General features: G+C 40.9%; 2 protein-coding genes across 5 annotated transcripts in view; both read right to left on the bottom strand.

Moving 5' to 3' along the window:
* The window catches only part of cdc14ab (cell division cycle 14Ab), a 40,094-nt gene extending 34,307 nt beyond the window's left edge, over positions 1-5,787 (bottom strand). The window contains exon 1 of one of the 4 annotated variants that reach the window (XM_026146209.1): positions 5,319-5,787. In XM_026146209.1, coding sequence (XP_026001994.1) covers positions 5,319-5,463 — 145 coding nt within the window. In that variant the 5' untranslated portion in view covers positions 5,464-5,787. Of the gene's footprint in view, positions 1-712; positions 1,134-5,318 lie in introns of those variants that run through there. The other 3 variants (XM_026146211.1, XM_026146208.1, XM_026146210.1) reach the window with 3 other exon arrangements.
* Positions 5,788-7,271: 1,484 nt separating this feature from the next.
* On the bottom strand, positions 7,272-12,556 carry rtca (RNA 3'-terminal phosphate cyclase). The gene is made up of 11 exons (XM_026146213.1): positions 12,366-12,556; positions 12,111-12,211; positions 11,463-11,606; positions 11,207-11,330; positions 10,557-10,615; positions 10,338-10,479; positions 8,906-9,027; positions 8,603-8,661; positions 8,288-8,382; positions 8,104-8,208; positions 7,272-7,923 (listed from the first exon to the last, which is right to left on the bottom strand). Exons 1-11 carry the CDS (start codon positions 12,414-12,416, stop codon positions 7,825-7,827), a joined length of 1,101 nt encoding a protein of 366 aa, XP_026001998.1. The 5' UTR covers positions 12,417-12,556; the 3' UTR covers positions 7,272-7,824.
* Positions 12,557-13,437: the final 881 nt, after the last annotated feature.

The raw sequence follows: 13,437 nt of genomic DNA, 5'->3' as shown, positions 1-13,437 counted from the left end.
AAGATGGCATTGGTTTTGTTGCTATGTTTTCACCAGCTCTTTCGCTCTGCTTATCAGCTCTGAGTGATGCACTGAGTTATTTAGTTACACACAGTAAGCTTACAATGGATTTCAGAAAATTCGGGTTTTTTAGTTTAATTCATAGCAAAACTGATCAGTGTTACTGGAGAGGGAATACAGTGTAGAACTCAGTGTAGAAAAACGTTTTTATGCAATGCCTGCCTCTCCACAGTGACCTTTCTGTGTGCACGCTGAATCTACTCGTATACGACAAACGACAAGCTGTCATCTCTGTTTAAAACACGGAGTTGGCAGCCCTGGGGACTCCAAACAGTGCAGAGGATAAGGAACTAATCCAAGGCTAATTCTACAGAATGCTGCTGCTAGGTGTACAGCACTGTTACCCTCTTTAGAAGCATCGATGACTGATCAAATCTGAGAGGATGCCACAATCTCTATTTCAGCTCAGTAGGCGCTGAGCAAAGTTATCCATCAACATCACTTTATATAAAACCAGTCACCAATGGAAACAATCACTAACCTGCTGTGTAATGGCATAAAGTTGATTTTCTATTTATAGGATTTTACTTTTTTTTTTTTTTTAACTCGACAACTCCCAGTTCTCCGTGGAGTTGTGACAAATAGTTTAACAACTATGTATTGTGCTTTTTTTGTCCCCTTGTTAACTCTGTAACAATACTGTTAAAGTTACCTTTGATAAACTCAACGGCTCCCAGCAGCTCAGAGTCCTGGCTCATCCTGAACAAGGCAGACAGGATCGGGGACTGTTTTGCACCCGCCACCGTCACGGATCCGTCTAACGCCTGACCTGTCTCGGCTCCGCCTGCTATCTCCACAAACTTTTCTGAACTGCTAGCAGTTCAATAAGCCGTTAGCGGGCTAGCAGGCAGCTGAACAGAGTTTTAACTAAAGTTAGAAACTTTCACATTAGTTCCACACTGGTCTTTTCAGCTTCTCCCCTCGAAAATACTATCCTTTCTACTCATTGCTTTCTGTTTTATAACGACAAGTATTCTCAGCCTTCATATTAGCATGTTAGCACCACTCGACGACGATCCGACACTCTAAAACTCAGATTGCCTAAATCCCTCCTTAAGACACGTTACTGTAGCAACGGGAGCCGCTCCCATAGCAACGACAGCCAATCACCAAACAGAACATGCTGCCTTTCTGCGTTGCTTTCAAGTTCCACTGGGAAACAAATAACGAGGCCTTCAATCACTCGGTCTACTCGACTAGTATTTGATAAGCTGGAAAAAGAAAAACTAGTTGGTTCCAAAAGAAATGATGTAAATAAAACAGAGCAACGATTTGCAAAGCCAAAAACTCCGTATTTTATTCACAAAAGAACACAAATTATATGAGTTAAAAATGAGTCAATGAGAGGGACAGTTCAGACTGAGCAACTTGGAGACAAAGTGAGAGAGACAAGATTGAGATGGTTTGGACATGTGCAGAGGAGGGAAAGTGATATAAGATAAAGGATGCGAGGGCGGAGGAAACGAGGAAGACCTCAGGGGGTTAAATGGATGTAATGAGCACATATAGAGGGTTGGTGTGACTGTCAGATTTATTATTCTTATTGAATGTGCCAATGCAATAACAATTAATTATCAGTTTTCTTCTTCTTCTTCTTTCCTTTAACAATTTGATGTGTAAGTTGTCTTTCAGATTTGAGAGATCTCCCACAAAAGTTATATCAGGACAGGCAACTCAGTCAGCAATTGTCTGAGTATCTTGAAAAGTAACAAACCAAGAGCAATCTCAGGCACACTTTATCAAAGAAACACCATTCAAAGGTTGTGAGTCACAAGGCTTTGAACTTTTCCATGTTTTTATATCTTTTACTTTTTTTCACAGTAGCAGTTTAAAGTTTTATGACGCATTTGATTGTTTTCAAGAAATTTTCCTCTTGCAGTGTGATAACATCTATCACTATAATAAATAATTAAATATAAATAATATTCATTATGATGGATTTATGGTTCTCTCAGACATCCAACAACCTTGGCCATTAAAAGCATTCACAAAACAGCTTCAAATTTTAAGCTGAAAATCAGACGCAGAGGGTGTCTTTATACTGTAATCATGTCCACGTTATGCACACTAGGTAAGTACTGCTACTCGCAGTGAAAAATGTTTTCCAATATGACTTGTTGGTATTACTATGTCACTATCTCTCTCTCTATCTAAATCATTATGGCTGATCTTGTGAGTGTGTATGGCAGTCAGCATGTGACATTGCTATCTGGATCATTCAAACAGCAGCTTAAAACCCCTTTAAAGTAAAACCGCACCTATATTGATGTCACTTATCTGAGCTGATAAAATGTGCACATTACATGAGTACTACTGTTTAAACAGAAGGTGTTTCAATGTGCTTGCCTTTCAAAGTAAAATCCAGTTAACAGTAAAATGACATTTTAAAATGTTTCCAGCTGCCTTTATCACTCTCAGACCTTTACGGGCTGAAAAATAATCTCTACGTGTTGTTTCAGCTCTCAAATGATTTTAGCCAAATTATAAAAGAACTTAAAAATAAAAGTTCAAAATTACATAAGCTGTTTTTAGGGGTTAAAAGATGATTTCTTTATAATATAAAATAAGTGCATTGAAGTACAGACACTTGTGCCAAAAAGTATACTGTGATAAAAACTGAAGTATTGACTTAACTGATTCAAGTAAAAGTGAAAAAGTATGGGCTCTGAAATGTACTCAAAGTAAAAAAAATAAAAAGTAGCTCTTTGGAAGACGTTTCTACCAGCCATTTATGTGCAAAGCTAACTGAACTATATTGATAAACTAATAAAACTATGATATTACATTGGAATACAAACATTTTAATCTAAATCCTAATTCTAATAAAACAGAGAAAAAGAAAGGGAATTTTTTTTTTTTTAAACGGTTCTATTTGCTGTTGCCTACATTGTAGATGGTGAGTCTTCCTCAACACCTAAACAGAAAAATGAGTATGGGGTTAAAGTGGGGTTCGGTAGGTGCGGGGATGTTAAGAATAACTGCGGTGGCTCAGCGTGGGGGCAAATATCACAATACAAAATGATTTCTAATGTGGGTTCCAGTATATTTTCTTTGTGTTCAGGCTGTGATTGGTTGACCCGTGCTGCTGAGGCTGCTCACAGGTTTACTGCTCTTTGTGGATTTACACAACTGAACGGAACAAGATTCGAGCAACGTGCTTCGGGACTTTCTGAACCAGTTAATCTTTGTCTTCCTAAATGACATACTCATCATCTCAAAGAACTTTATAGACCACCACGACTATGTTTTCCAGGTACAAAGACAGCTAGAAAACAGACTGTGTGTTAACATGAGACAGGTGCGTTGAATCTGTGACTTTTCTTGGTTTCATTATCAAAAGTGAAGGTAGACCTAGCCAAGGTTTGCAACCATTTGACGCTCAGCAGAGATGGTTTTCTTTGACACCTCTACTCAGGTTTACGGTTTAGGAGCAGTGCTCTTGTAGCAACGGAAAAGCAAAATGCATCCGTGTTGCTTTTCCCTGCTTTTTTTATTTGTGCCCAAAATAAATCTTCAAGTTCTCCACCTGCAGGATTACTTAGACCTGTACTCCACCTGTATATGCATTGTCCCTGGATTTTGTCATTGGGTTGCCTCTGCTATCACTTAACAACGTCATTGGAGAATCGATCTCCAAGCTGCTCATTTCATTGCTCTACTCTAGCTCCCTACAGCACTACAAATGAATCAACTACCGATCGACCATGTGATCCGCCTCCAGGGGATACTTGTTGTCATCATCTCAGACAGTTGCCCTCAAGTCACCTTGAGAGTCTGGAAAGAGTTCTGCATTGCCATTGGGCCAAATGTTAGACTCTCATCTGGTTTCCAGCTGCAGACTAATGGCCAAATCGAAAGAGCCAACCAGGAGCAGGAAGCAACCTTTGGTATGTGGTATCAACCAACCAGTATCAACCACTGCAACAGGTCTCACCCTATTTGAGGCATCTCTTGGTGACTGCCCACCCTTGTTGCTGTCTGAACAAGGTGAGCTTACAACACCATCTTTGTTGCTGTCTCCAAATTACAGCGGTCCATTTTAAATTTAGGCCATTATCAACTCTGTTTCTATCCTCTGTTTTCAGCATAATTGCTCCAAGAGCACACCGATGACTCATCCAGGCCACAAAAGAACCCAAAACATCTAAAGAACTGCAGACCTCGCTTGGCTCCGTTAAGGACAGAGTTTATAATTCAACAATAAGAAAGAGACTGGGCAATAGTGGCAGCCGTGAGTTTCAAGAAGAAACCTGCTGCTGAGCAAAAAGAACACAACAGTTCATCTCACATTGGCCAGAAAACATCTTGATGATCCCAAGACTGTTGGGAAAATGTTCTGTGACTGATGAGACAAAAGATGAACTTTTTTAAGGTTTGACTGCTGTTACATCTGCCATAAAACGAACACAGCATTTCATAAGAAGGACATAGCAGCAACAGTTAAACATGGTGGTGGTAGTGCGATGGTCTGTGGATGCTTTGCTGCTTCAGGAACTGGATCACTTGGTATAATTGGTGGAAACATAAATTCTGCTCTTCTCATGCTCAAAAACCCTCCAATGAGGTTGAAGCAATTCTGCAACAGTGGGCCAAAATCCAGCACCACGATGTGAAAGACTCATTGCAGTTGTTGCTGCCAAGGGTGGCACAAGTTTTTAGGTGTAGGCAGCAGTTACTCTCTCACACAGGTTTGGGTAGCTTTTATCTTTGTCTAATATTAAAATTTGTTTAATATGTGAAACATGTAAGTGCAATGTAAATAATGAAATTCTGAATGCAATATAATTTCATTGAAATTAGATTTCTTCCTCCAGCCAAATCCAAGACATCAGCATTTCTGGATAAACAAAGGTAACCAAGGTCAAGGTGTTTTGAGTCTATTATCTGTAATTAATGGTAAATCCTCAAGCAGATGACCAAGAGACGTGCTTGTTATGGGGCTTAGGCCTCATTTAGTCAATAAAAAGTCATATTTATAGATAAATATGAAAAAGAATATGTCATTAAAGTTACAATAATGAGTCCCTACAATAAATAGGAGTTTCTATTCTTTTGTTTTTCCTATGTCTTTCCTAAGTCAATCAAATAGTTTCTAGAAAATTCTTTAAACTATTCTGTGTGAAATGTAGGTGAAATGATCCTTCCTCTGACCTCAGACTGAGTTTGTGGTAAAGTTTCCTGCTGTATTTGTATTACAGAGTAGTCCTTTAACGTCCATTGAGCATCTGTATGTATCCCAATGACGACTTCAAACTCACCTGCGATCAATGAGATCCACACACAGTTGGGAGCTGATCCTGATCCAGGTCCCGGCCCCGGTACCGGTCCTTGTCCAGGTCTGGGTCCTGGCTGGAGTATCAGAGGGTTGACCTGGTGGGTCCTCCAGGACCCGGTGTCTGCCATACTGCAGGGGAACAAACAGACTGTAAGGGTACAGCTGAAGGAAAGAGGTGTCAGGTGCCCTGGATTGGGTTACCCCTGGTTCCAGAGGGGACAGAGGTGTGAGTTTACAGCCTCCTCAGGTTTCAACACACATTCTGAGCTGGACTTCCTGCTATGCACACTGTACATCATGTCACCTACCGCAGGTGAGTTAGAGGGGCAACCAACACAATAACTAATGACATCACGGAAACAGGACCATAGGACACAGGAAGTGCAGGTCTAGAATAGTCAGGAGCCAGTTACCCATTTAATCCGCAGCACACATTCAGTTTTTACATCAAAAACACTTTGATGCTATTTGAGAAGAAACTGCATGGGGTAGAAAAGCTACAAAAATGTTTTAAAAACCCTGCCAATACCTAACCATTCAACCACCCACATAATACACAGTGAGTAACATACGTTTTGAACACGTCACCAGTTGTCTAAGTAAAAATATTTCTGAAGGTGCTATTGATATGAAATTTTCAGTACCAACCCATCCAATTCACACATGGAGAGAAAACCATAGATGTCCATAATTTAATTTATGCGCAATAATGAGAAATGACACATGGCAAAAGTATTGAAAACATGAAGAAAGGGAGATCCAAACAGGCATGGAAAGTCATGGCCCAAAGCCCAGAGAGCTGGGCAATGTGGATGTGGAGCACTCTGTGGAACCTGAGGAACAGGTGGTGTGAAGAGTTAGGGTCATCCCCTCCTGCCAGTTCTGGGGGTGACATAAAACTTAAATAACTAGAAAGACACCACAGGCCACAACATAAGATAAAAAAAAAAATTCAAAAGATTTGCTGAACACAGAATAAAAAAACACGGCTGATTTGGCCAAAACAGGCCCCTCGTACAGCTGTAAATCCTCCTATTAACGACTTCATCAGTGCCCGTAACAGTACCTCACTTTATAGACATGTACAGCTCTGTTGTACTGATAGAACTTTGTTTTTCTTTTTGGTGGACTGATTTTCTCTCTTATATCAATTTATACACTGGATCTGCACACAACCACACAGGCGTCCCTCAAAACATGCAGTAAACACAAACAAACTTTTTTCTATTGACTCAGTGTCTTGTCCTGGTGTATGTCCTGTGTTTGTGTGTAGTAACTGGTTAAGTCATCAGTCCAAAATTAAAGTGGTTACATATGAACTGCAATTCTTGAGCCTAAATCTTGCAACCATGTAAACAGTAGGAGTGTGTGGTCAAATATCTATAAACCTCCACTCACAGCTCCTACACAACAACATAAAGCCACAGCACAGGGCTAATTGTAAACGGATTGGCTCTTACATAGCACTTTATACAACATCACATTCACACACATGCATCTACATCAAAGCGCTTCCTACTATTCATATGAACACCAGGATCAAACCACCAACCCTGTCATTAGTCGGTAACCTGCTCTACAACCACCCCAACTGAGAACTTCCTCCTTTGTAATCCCCATATCTGTATTAAGCTTCTATTTGCCATATTTCAGATCTCCTGTAGGTGGGACAAGTAAACTGGGAATGCCGTACATTTGCTGAATGAATTTTATTTTGGTTCGGGAAGCACAGCAGTCATCTCTTCCCAGTCAGCCTGTACGCTCATCTGTAGAGGCCCAATACATCGGTTCATAGTGGGCATGCTTCCAATGAATGTAGATTCTGAGCAAAAACCATTGCTTTTAAGAAATCATACTGAAGGTTGCGCAGTAGTTGAATTGCAATCAGTTTTATGATGAGCTTGAGCAAAGCATGCAGATAAAGATAGAACTGGAAGACAGTTTATTCATTTTATTGGTCAGGTTATGATTACAACTCAAAACTTCATATGTAGTGGTCACTGTTAGATAATCAGCAATGCTGATGTCTGAACCGGACTGACAAAGCCTCTCAAAAGTCTAACTACTACACTCCACATAAGTGTTAAATAGTCCTGATCCTTTAATTGCAATGACCCTTCTTTGCTGAGGGTTTAATTCTCATGCAAAAAGCCAAAATCTCAATCAAGGCTATGGATATATGAAAATTTTCAAAACTGAACAAAGAAAACTCAAATTTGACAAAGGAGGATACTGACCAAAAAGCATAATCCCAAATCTGCTTTCAGTCAAAGAGCAACCAAAGAACCAGGAAAGTGAAGTGCACATGGGGAAACATTGGAAATCTTTCCTTGGAGCAGTTAAACACAGGCAGAAACATGTGAACACAAGGAGGAGATTTATTTATTACAGTATTTCTGGAAAAAACCCTGAGAGACAGAAACTAAGAGGGTCGGCCACGTTTGGAGCAGCTACCGAGCGTGGGGTCAGTGTGTGCACAGCGTGTTCTGCTACAGGTTGGGGTTCACCGCTCCTGATCCTTGACATTCGATGATGTAGGTGATGTTTCTGCTCAGCTCGTCTTCGCACTTTGTTATTGTGAACTTTGCCTGCAAATACAACAGCACACAAGGTTAATGACTGATCAGCTCGACTCAGACCCGAGGATGACCTGAGGTGCTGCGTCAGACACCAGGACAAGATAAAGAAGCAATATTAAAACTGAAACTGTGACTCGCGAACAGAACAGGCACCATTTGGGTCAGTCTTGTGCTGTAAGAGTTTCTGACCTGAGTCAGCTGCTCTGCGATGTGAATTGCTGTCTGTGTGTGTAGTGTCACAGCACCGGTTCGAATCCGAGACGTTCCCTTTGCCAGCGCCATGAAGATAATGAGCTGCAGAGGAGAGTCAGAGTAAGGTCAGAGTAAGGTCGCAGAGTGTGTGTGCGCGCGTGTCGCTCTCTCTCACACTCACCTGGTCCTGCAGGAATTCGTCCACGCAGCCATTGTGTCTGATGTTTTTCAGCAACATCTCAGCAGCTTCAATACCCACTTTATCTGCATACACACCTGAAAAACAAAAATCCCATGTACTTGAACATCTGCACTGTCAAAGAAAAGTCACTGTTTCAGAACATCAGCCCAACAAGCATTCAAAGCATGTTTGTTTTCAAAGAGGGGGGCATGGGGAAGTAATGACTTCATATAAATTACATTTCTCAATGAGGTGTCAACATTTATCACATTACTGCAGCATTGCTGCCACCTGCTGGTTCGTGTGACTCCTCACCTTTCTTTCCCAGTGCTGAACCAGCAAATATGCAACCTGTAGAGGACTCGGCAATGATTCTGAAAAAGAGGTGGAAAAGCAGTCAGGGGGCTGATCCTTTGGGGAGCATTGGCAGTTTTAAACCAAGAGCTTCATAGCGTACGGCCTCTTAGACCAGGTTTCACAAAGCTATAACTCCTCTTCATGCTGAGGATTTTAAATGATCAGGACTCTGGCCAAATGCTTTTCCTCTTTTCTAAAGTTCCAGAACATTTTTTCTTCCTTGCGTGCCAATGCTGAATGCATCGTATGTTCAGAGCTTACAATATTCCATTTCCATTCCCGCAGGCCTTTTCCTTCTCTTGCTGTGGCTGGATGTTGATGTAAAGTTCTTTGATTTCCTTCCTGATGGTTCGAACAGCAGCAGCTGACATGTCTTTAGCCAACTGTAGAAAACAAAAACTACAGTCAGCTCAATAAAGAAAAGCATACCTGACATTTTCACATTTAGTTTTACAATAACAGACTACGCAGCACCGGACAATACATTTCATTCGAAAGTTCCTTAACTAAGTTTAAGAAAGTGAATCCATTTCCACAGAAACCTTGGATGCATACAACCTTGGCTACAGTGGCTCTTCTTAAACAGAAGGCAACAAATCAGAGAGGTTCAGATTTTCTCTGTATGTTCCAGGCACAACTTGTCCTGGCATCACATATGTTGCCCATATCTTTATGTCATATTATGTTATCTTGGCATGTACCGTTTGAAAGGGCAGCATCTCCTAAAGCAACCAGACACTCATCCAGTGTGCTGTTTGCACTTGAGATATAGATGAGAGGCTGGCACTCCCCAAAACTCCAAAACTCTCTGACCACTGCTAATTTGTCTTGCATCACGATTGTCTAAATGATTCCCCCATAACAACATGGAAAATTTGTGAAGTCACATGATGGTCTGAAATTGTCTGACTAGAATCTGCATCCCATAAACTGCTGGTAGATTCATTTCTGGGTCTTTGCACAGTACAAGGGTTAAATAGCACACTGTTCATCAGGAATTCAGTGCAGTTGTGGAAGATGACAGTTAAGTGCTAACTATACTGTTATGCACTGTCCCCACTGCTGTTCTGCACAGGACTCAAACCTAACGCCAATTCATCGCAAAGAGTGGATATGTTTATATATTCAGGAGTGGAGTGCACTCCTTAGACAGGTGGAGACCGAACGACCAAGTCCAACACTAGGCTGTTGGGTCTCCAGCTGTCCGTGTCCGCAACAGACTTAAATCAAGGCTTAAAGTCGCCATCTTGGACTCTAGCTGGTGATGTCAGTCCTTATCCTGTTCTGAAGCCTCGGTGAGCTTTGTGTAGCTCAATATAAACAAAGTGAAAGACTGTATAAAAGATGGACGTAGCAAGGTCATCACATTAGAGTTTCAAAAAAAAACTGACGTTAGTAGGAGGCCTCACTGTGAAACTGCTTATTCATTGGCTAGCCATTTTTGAATGACAAGTCATTAGCCAACGAGCTAATAATGAGCACAAATAATCCTTTCTGAAACATAGCATGTGGCTAAGACTAGTTAATTAGCAGTGACTGTATTATCAAAAAAAAAAATAACAAAGAAGAAATTGTGTACCGGCAAATTAATGAAAGACTGGAAAAATAATCCAGTACACAAGAAAAACAAAAACACAACAGTTGACGCAGTAAAAACCATAAAATGAGTAATGTGAGTGAGTGTGAACTTTACTTTGAAAGGTAGAACTCCAGCAACATAAGCTCTACCATAGATCTTTGTGATGTTTCCTCTCTCAGTCATTGTGACAGGCGTCAGCTCTTTGACTGGATTCACCGTCACCATGACCTCACCTCCACCTTTAGGGTAGAAACCCCTGATACACAAATACACAGTCAGATACACACAAGTACTCCAGTAACATTTCAACTCTGTAGATCTTGGTACACTGACCTCATTCTGATGTCACAGTCAAAATGGACTCCAAACTTCTCCACAATGGGTTTGAATACCTGAAGACAATTAAAAAAAAAAAAAAAAAAATACAATCAAATGTAATATAAAAACAAACTCTATAAACACACACTTAAAGTTCTCTGCTTTCACTTTCACTGGAAGTGCATCAAGTTAGGCACTAACTGAAGCTCTGAGTCAGTTAGCAGGGTAACAGACTGTGGTAACCCGAAGTTTCTCTCTGGTTGACTAATATCACAAGCCCATCAGTAAACTCTGTCTTATCCCTTTCTACACATTTGATCTTCACTTTCTGTCTCATAGGCCACATCAGATTACTGCTGAATAACTAGATTTAAAAGTCAAATAGAACTCCAGCAACATCTAATGAATATTAGACTTGGGTGGATGACCACTGACAGCATAAAAAGTTGTGTTCTATCAAACTTTAATACAGTCTATGGAGGATCAGCGTGGTCCAGGCAAAATAAAGTGACTCTTTCCACTCTAAAGGTAAACATCATGGTCCATACTGACATATTATACTCTTCAGTGAGTTGGATTAAAACGGAGACTGTGTTCTTGGTATTGGGGTACCAATGATGATTGCTTTGTCTGTTATAGGGCTGCGGTGTGTCTATGTCGATTACCTTGATAGTGTAGTCAATCTGAGGAGCCATCTCTGCGTTGGTTCCTCCCTTCAGACAGAGCTGTGAGGCAGCATCGGCATAAAGAGCACAAGGCAGAGCAACCTGCAGCAGGAGACACACACTCCTGACACACACACAAGAAGTGATTATATATAGATGTTTAATGTTTAAAACAAAAACAATCAATAGCTTTTGTATTACTGCCAGATAGCAGCTGGTTACATAGTAAGCGATGCAGTCAGTGGGTCAGACTTACCCTGCAGTCTGCGTGTCAGCCGTGTAGTTCCCAGCCCGGGTTTTACCAGGAGTGAGACTGATGTCAGTGGAGCCAATGCTGGCTCCTTGAAGACTGCCAGAACACAGATCTGAGACCAGCTGCAGGCCGGTCAGGTGCTGTGGTCTGCACACAATTGATCAAAATGTTACGATTTGAAATTTCAGAACTCTGTTCTTTTACTGGGACTTTGAGGGGGCTTGTGCCTCCAACTTTTTAAGAACGAAATAGAAATGCACACGAAAACGTCGCAAATAAAATGCACCGAACAGTAATCAATAAAATCTAATTAAGATAACTGATTAAAAGCCGAGGAAGTTCTGCGGCACAGAGTCGTGAAGGTTTCTGCTGAAGCTGCTAAAAGTCGTGCTGTGCAGACTGAAGCTGAAGGTGACAGATGGTCTTCTTTTCACACAGAAGCTGCGTTTTTAAATCAGCTGAGTCTCAACAAAAGCACGCAAACAAACCGGGAGGTATTTAACTAATCAGCGTTCACACGGTAGAGCAAATAACACCAATGTAAATAAATCGGACAATCGGTTGTTTTTGTTAATACTTTTAAGTTAACCGATGCATCAACTTTAATGAATAGGCTAACATTAGCCTGCTAGCACTGAGCTAGTAACTCACCTCAGACCCGGCGTGCTTCTGCCGGCTCGGATTTTAGTGATTTTGATGGAGGACCCGATGATGCAACTGAGCGCCGCCGAGACTCTCAGGATCTGTCCGCCCTGCACAGAGCAAATGAAGGGGAAACAGAAGCGACATCAGCGAGCTAAAAACCGCCTGCTGTCCGCCGCGCTAGCATTGTGCTAGCACATTAGCGGCGGGGAAAGCCGGCAGCTTTTCATGTGATCACCTCCCCAACATAAAGTGAGTACTCACTCCTTCCATCACGCTGCCGTCTATCTCCACAGCCTCAGAGTCCATCTTCATTCAAAACAAAAATTTTTTTACTCGGATGCTGTTGCTCAGCTCAACTCCAGGTTCCCGTACTTTTCCCTTGTGTTTGTTCTTCTTCTTCTTGGTCTTTATCAGCGGTTGACAAAGAACGAATTGGTGCATTACCGCCACCTACTTGTATGGAGTGGGAACTAGAATGACGCTTCAGGATTGGATGCTATTATACAAATGGGTTTGTCTTAGATACCTAATTAATATGGCGTTATTTTTGTAGAATAGTGGCACAAAAATAACGCCATAAATTATGACCTGATAACTTTTACTTCCTGGGTTATTTCTAAGTAAACAAATTAAATCTAGTTTCAGTTTCATTCTATTTGGGTTTTGAATCAGTTGTCTTCTTTCTTTCTCATACTCCTGACAGTATAATATTACATGCTCTACTCTCAGCACCCCCACAGTACTTACATTTTTATTGCAATGTTTCCCTAAAATGCATGGTGTATAATTTAGCCCAGTGCACCTTAATATGAGACGTAAAATGATTGCGTCTTCTCTACTCCTCCTCCCTACACTTCTTCATCTATAACCGAATGACTGCAACCACTTCCATTAACTTTCAAACTAAAATGAAAAAAAAAAAAGTGACCACACTAAAACAGTTTTTTTCTTTCCTCCAAGTGGTGGAGTAGAAAACATGATTTTGTTTATTTACTAAAATATTTTATCTGTAGTTTATGGAATACAACATTTTCCAGCCATTAACTCTCCTCAGTTCCTTTCAAATTATTTTACAGTCCTATTGAAAAGCTGTACAGAAGTCTTGACCCCTTCATCCGCTGTTTTTTTACATTTTGCTAGGACAATGGGAAGCTGGTGCAGCAAATGGCTGAAACATGGGCAAACATGCATGAACATATAAAACAGAGTTTGTAATGAGCTTGAAAGCCAAGATTTGGTATGAGCACCTTTATTATACTCTCTTACTATCCTAGGCAGCTTTACTGTAACGTCAATGAAGATTTGAACCAAAAATTGCAAATGTGGCTTCATC

The sequence above is a fragment of the Astatotilapia calliptera genome, chromosome 17 (genome assembly GCF_900246225.1).
Source record: "Astatotilapia calliptera chromosome 17, fAstCal1.2, whole genome shotgun sequence".
Taxonomy (NCBI): domain Eukaryota; kingdom Metazoa; phylum Chordata; class Actinopteri; order Cichliformes; family Cichlidae; genus Astatotilapia; species Astatotilapia calliptera.
This window is presented reverse-complemented; position numbering and strand designations above follow the sequence as displayed.

Excerpts from the sequence above, each read along its gene's own strand:
- rtca (XM_026146213.1), bottom strand. The coding sequence starts at position 12,416 with ATGAAGATGGACTCTGAGGCTGTGGAGATAGACGGCAGCGTGATGGAA. Across the intron at positions 9,028-10,337 it reads CTGGAGTTCTACCTTTCAAA|TTGGCTAAAGACATGTCAGC; the intron begins GTAAAGTTCACA and ends TGTTTTCTACAG. Across the intron at positions 7,924-8,103 it reads TCGCAGAGCAGCTGACTCAG|GCAAAGTTCACAATAACAAA; the intron begins GTCAGAAACTCT and ends TTGTATTTGCAG.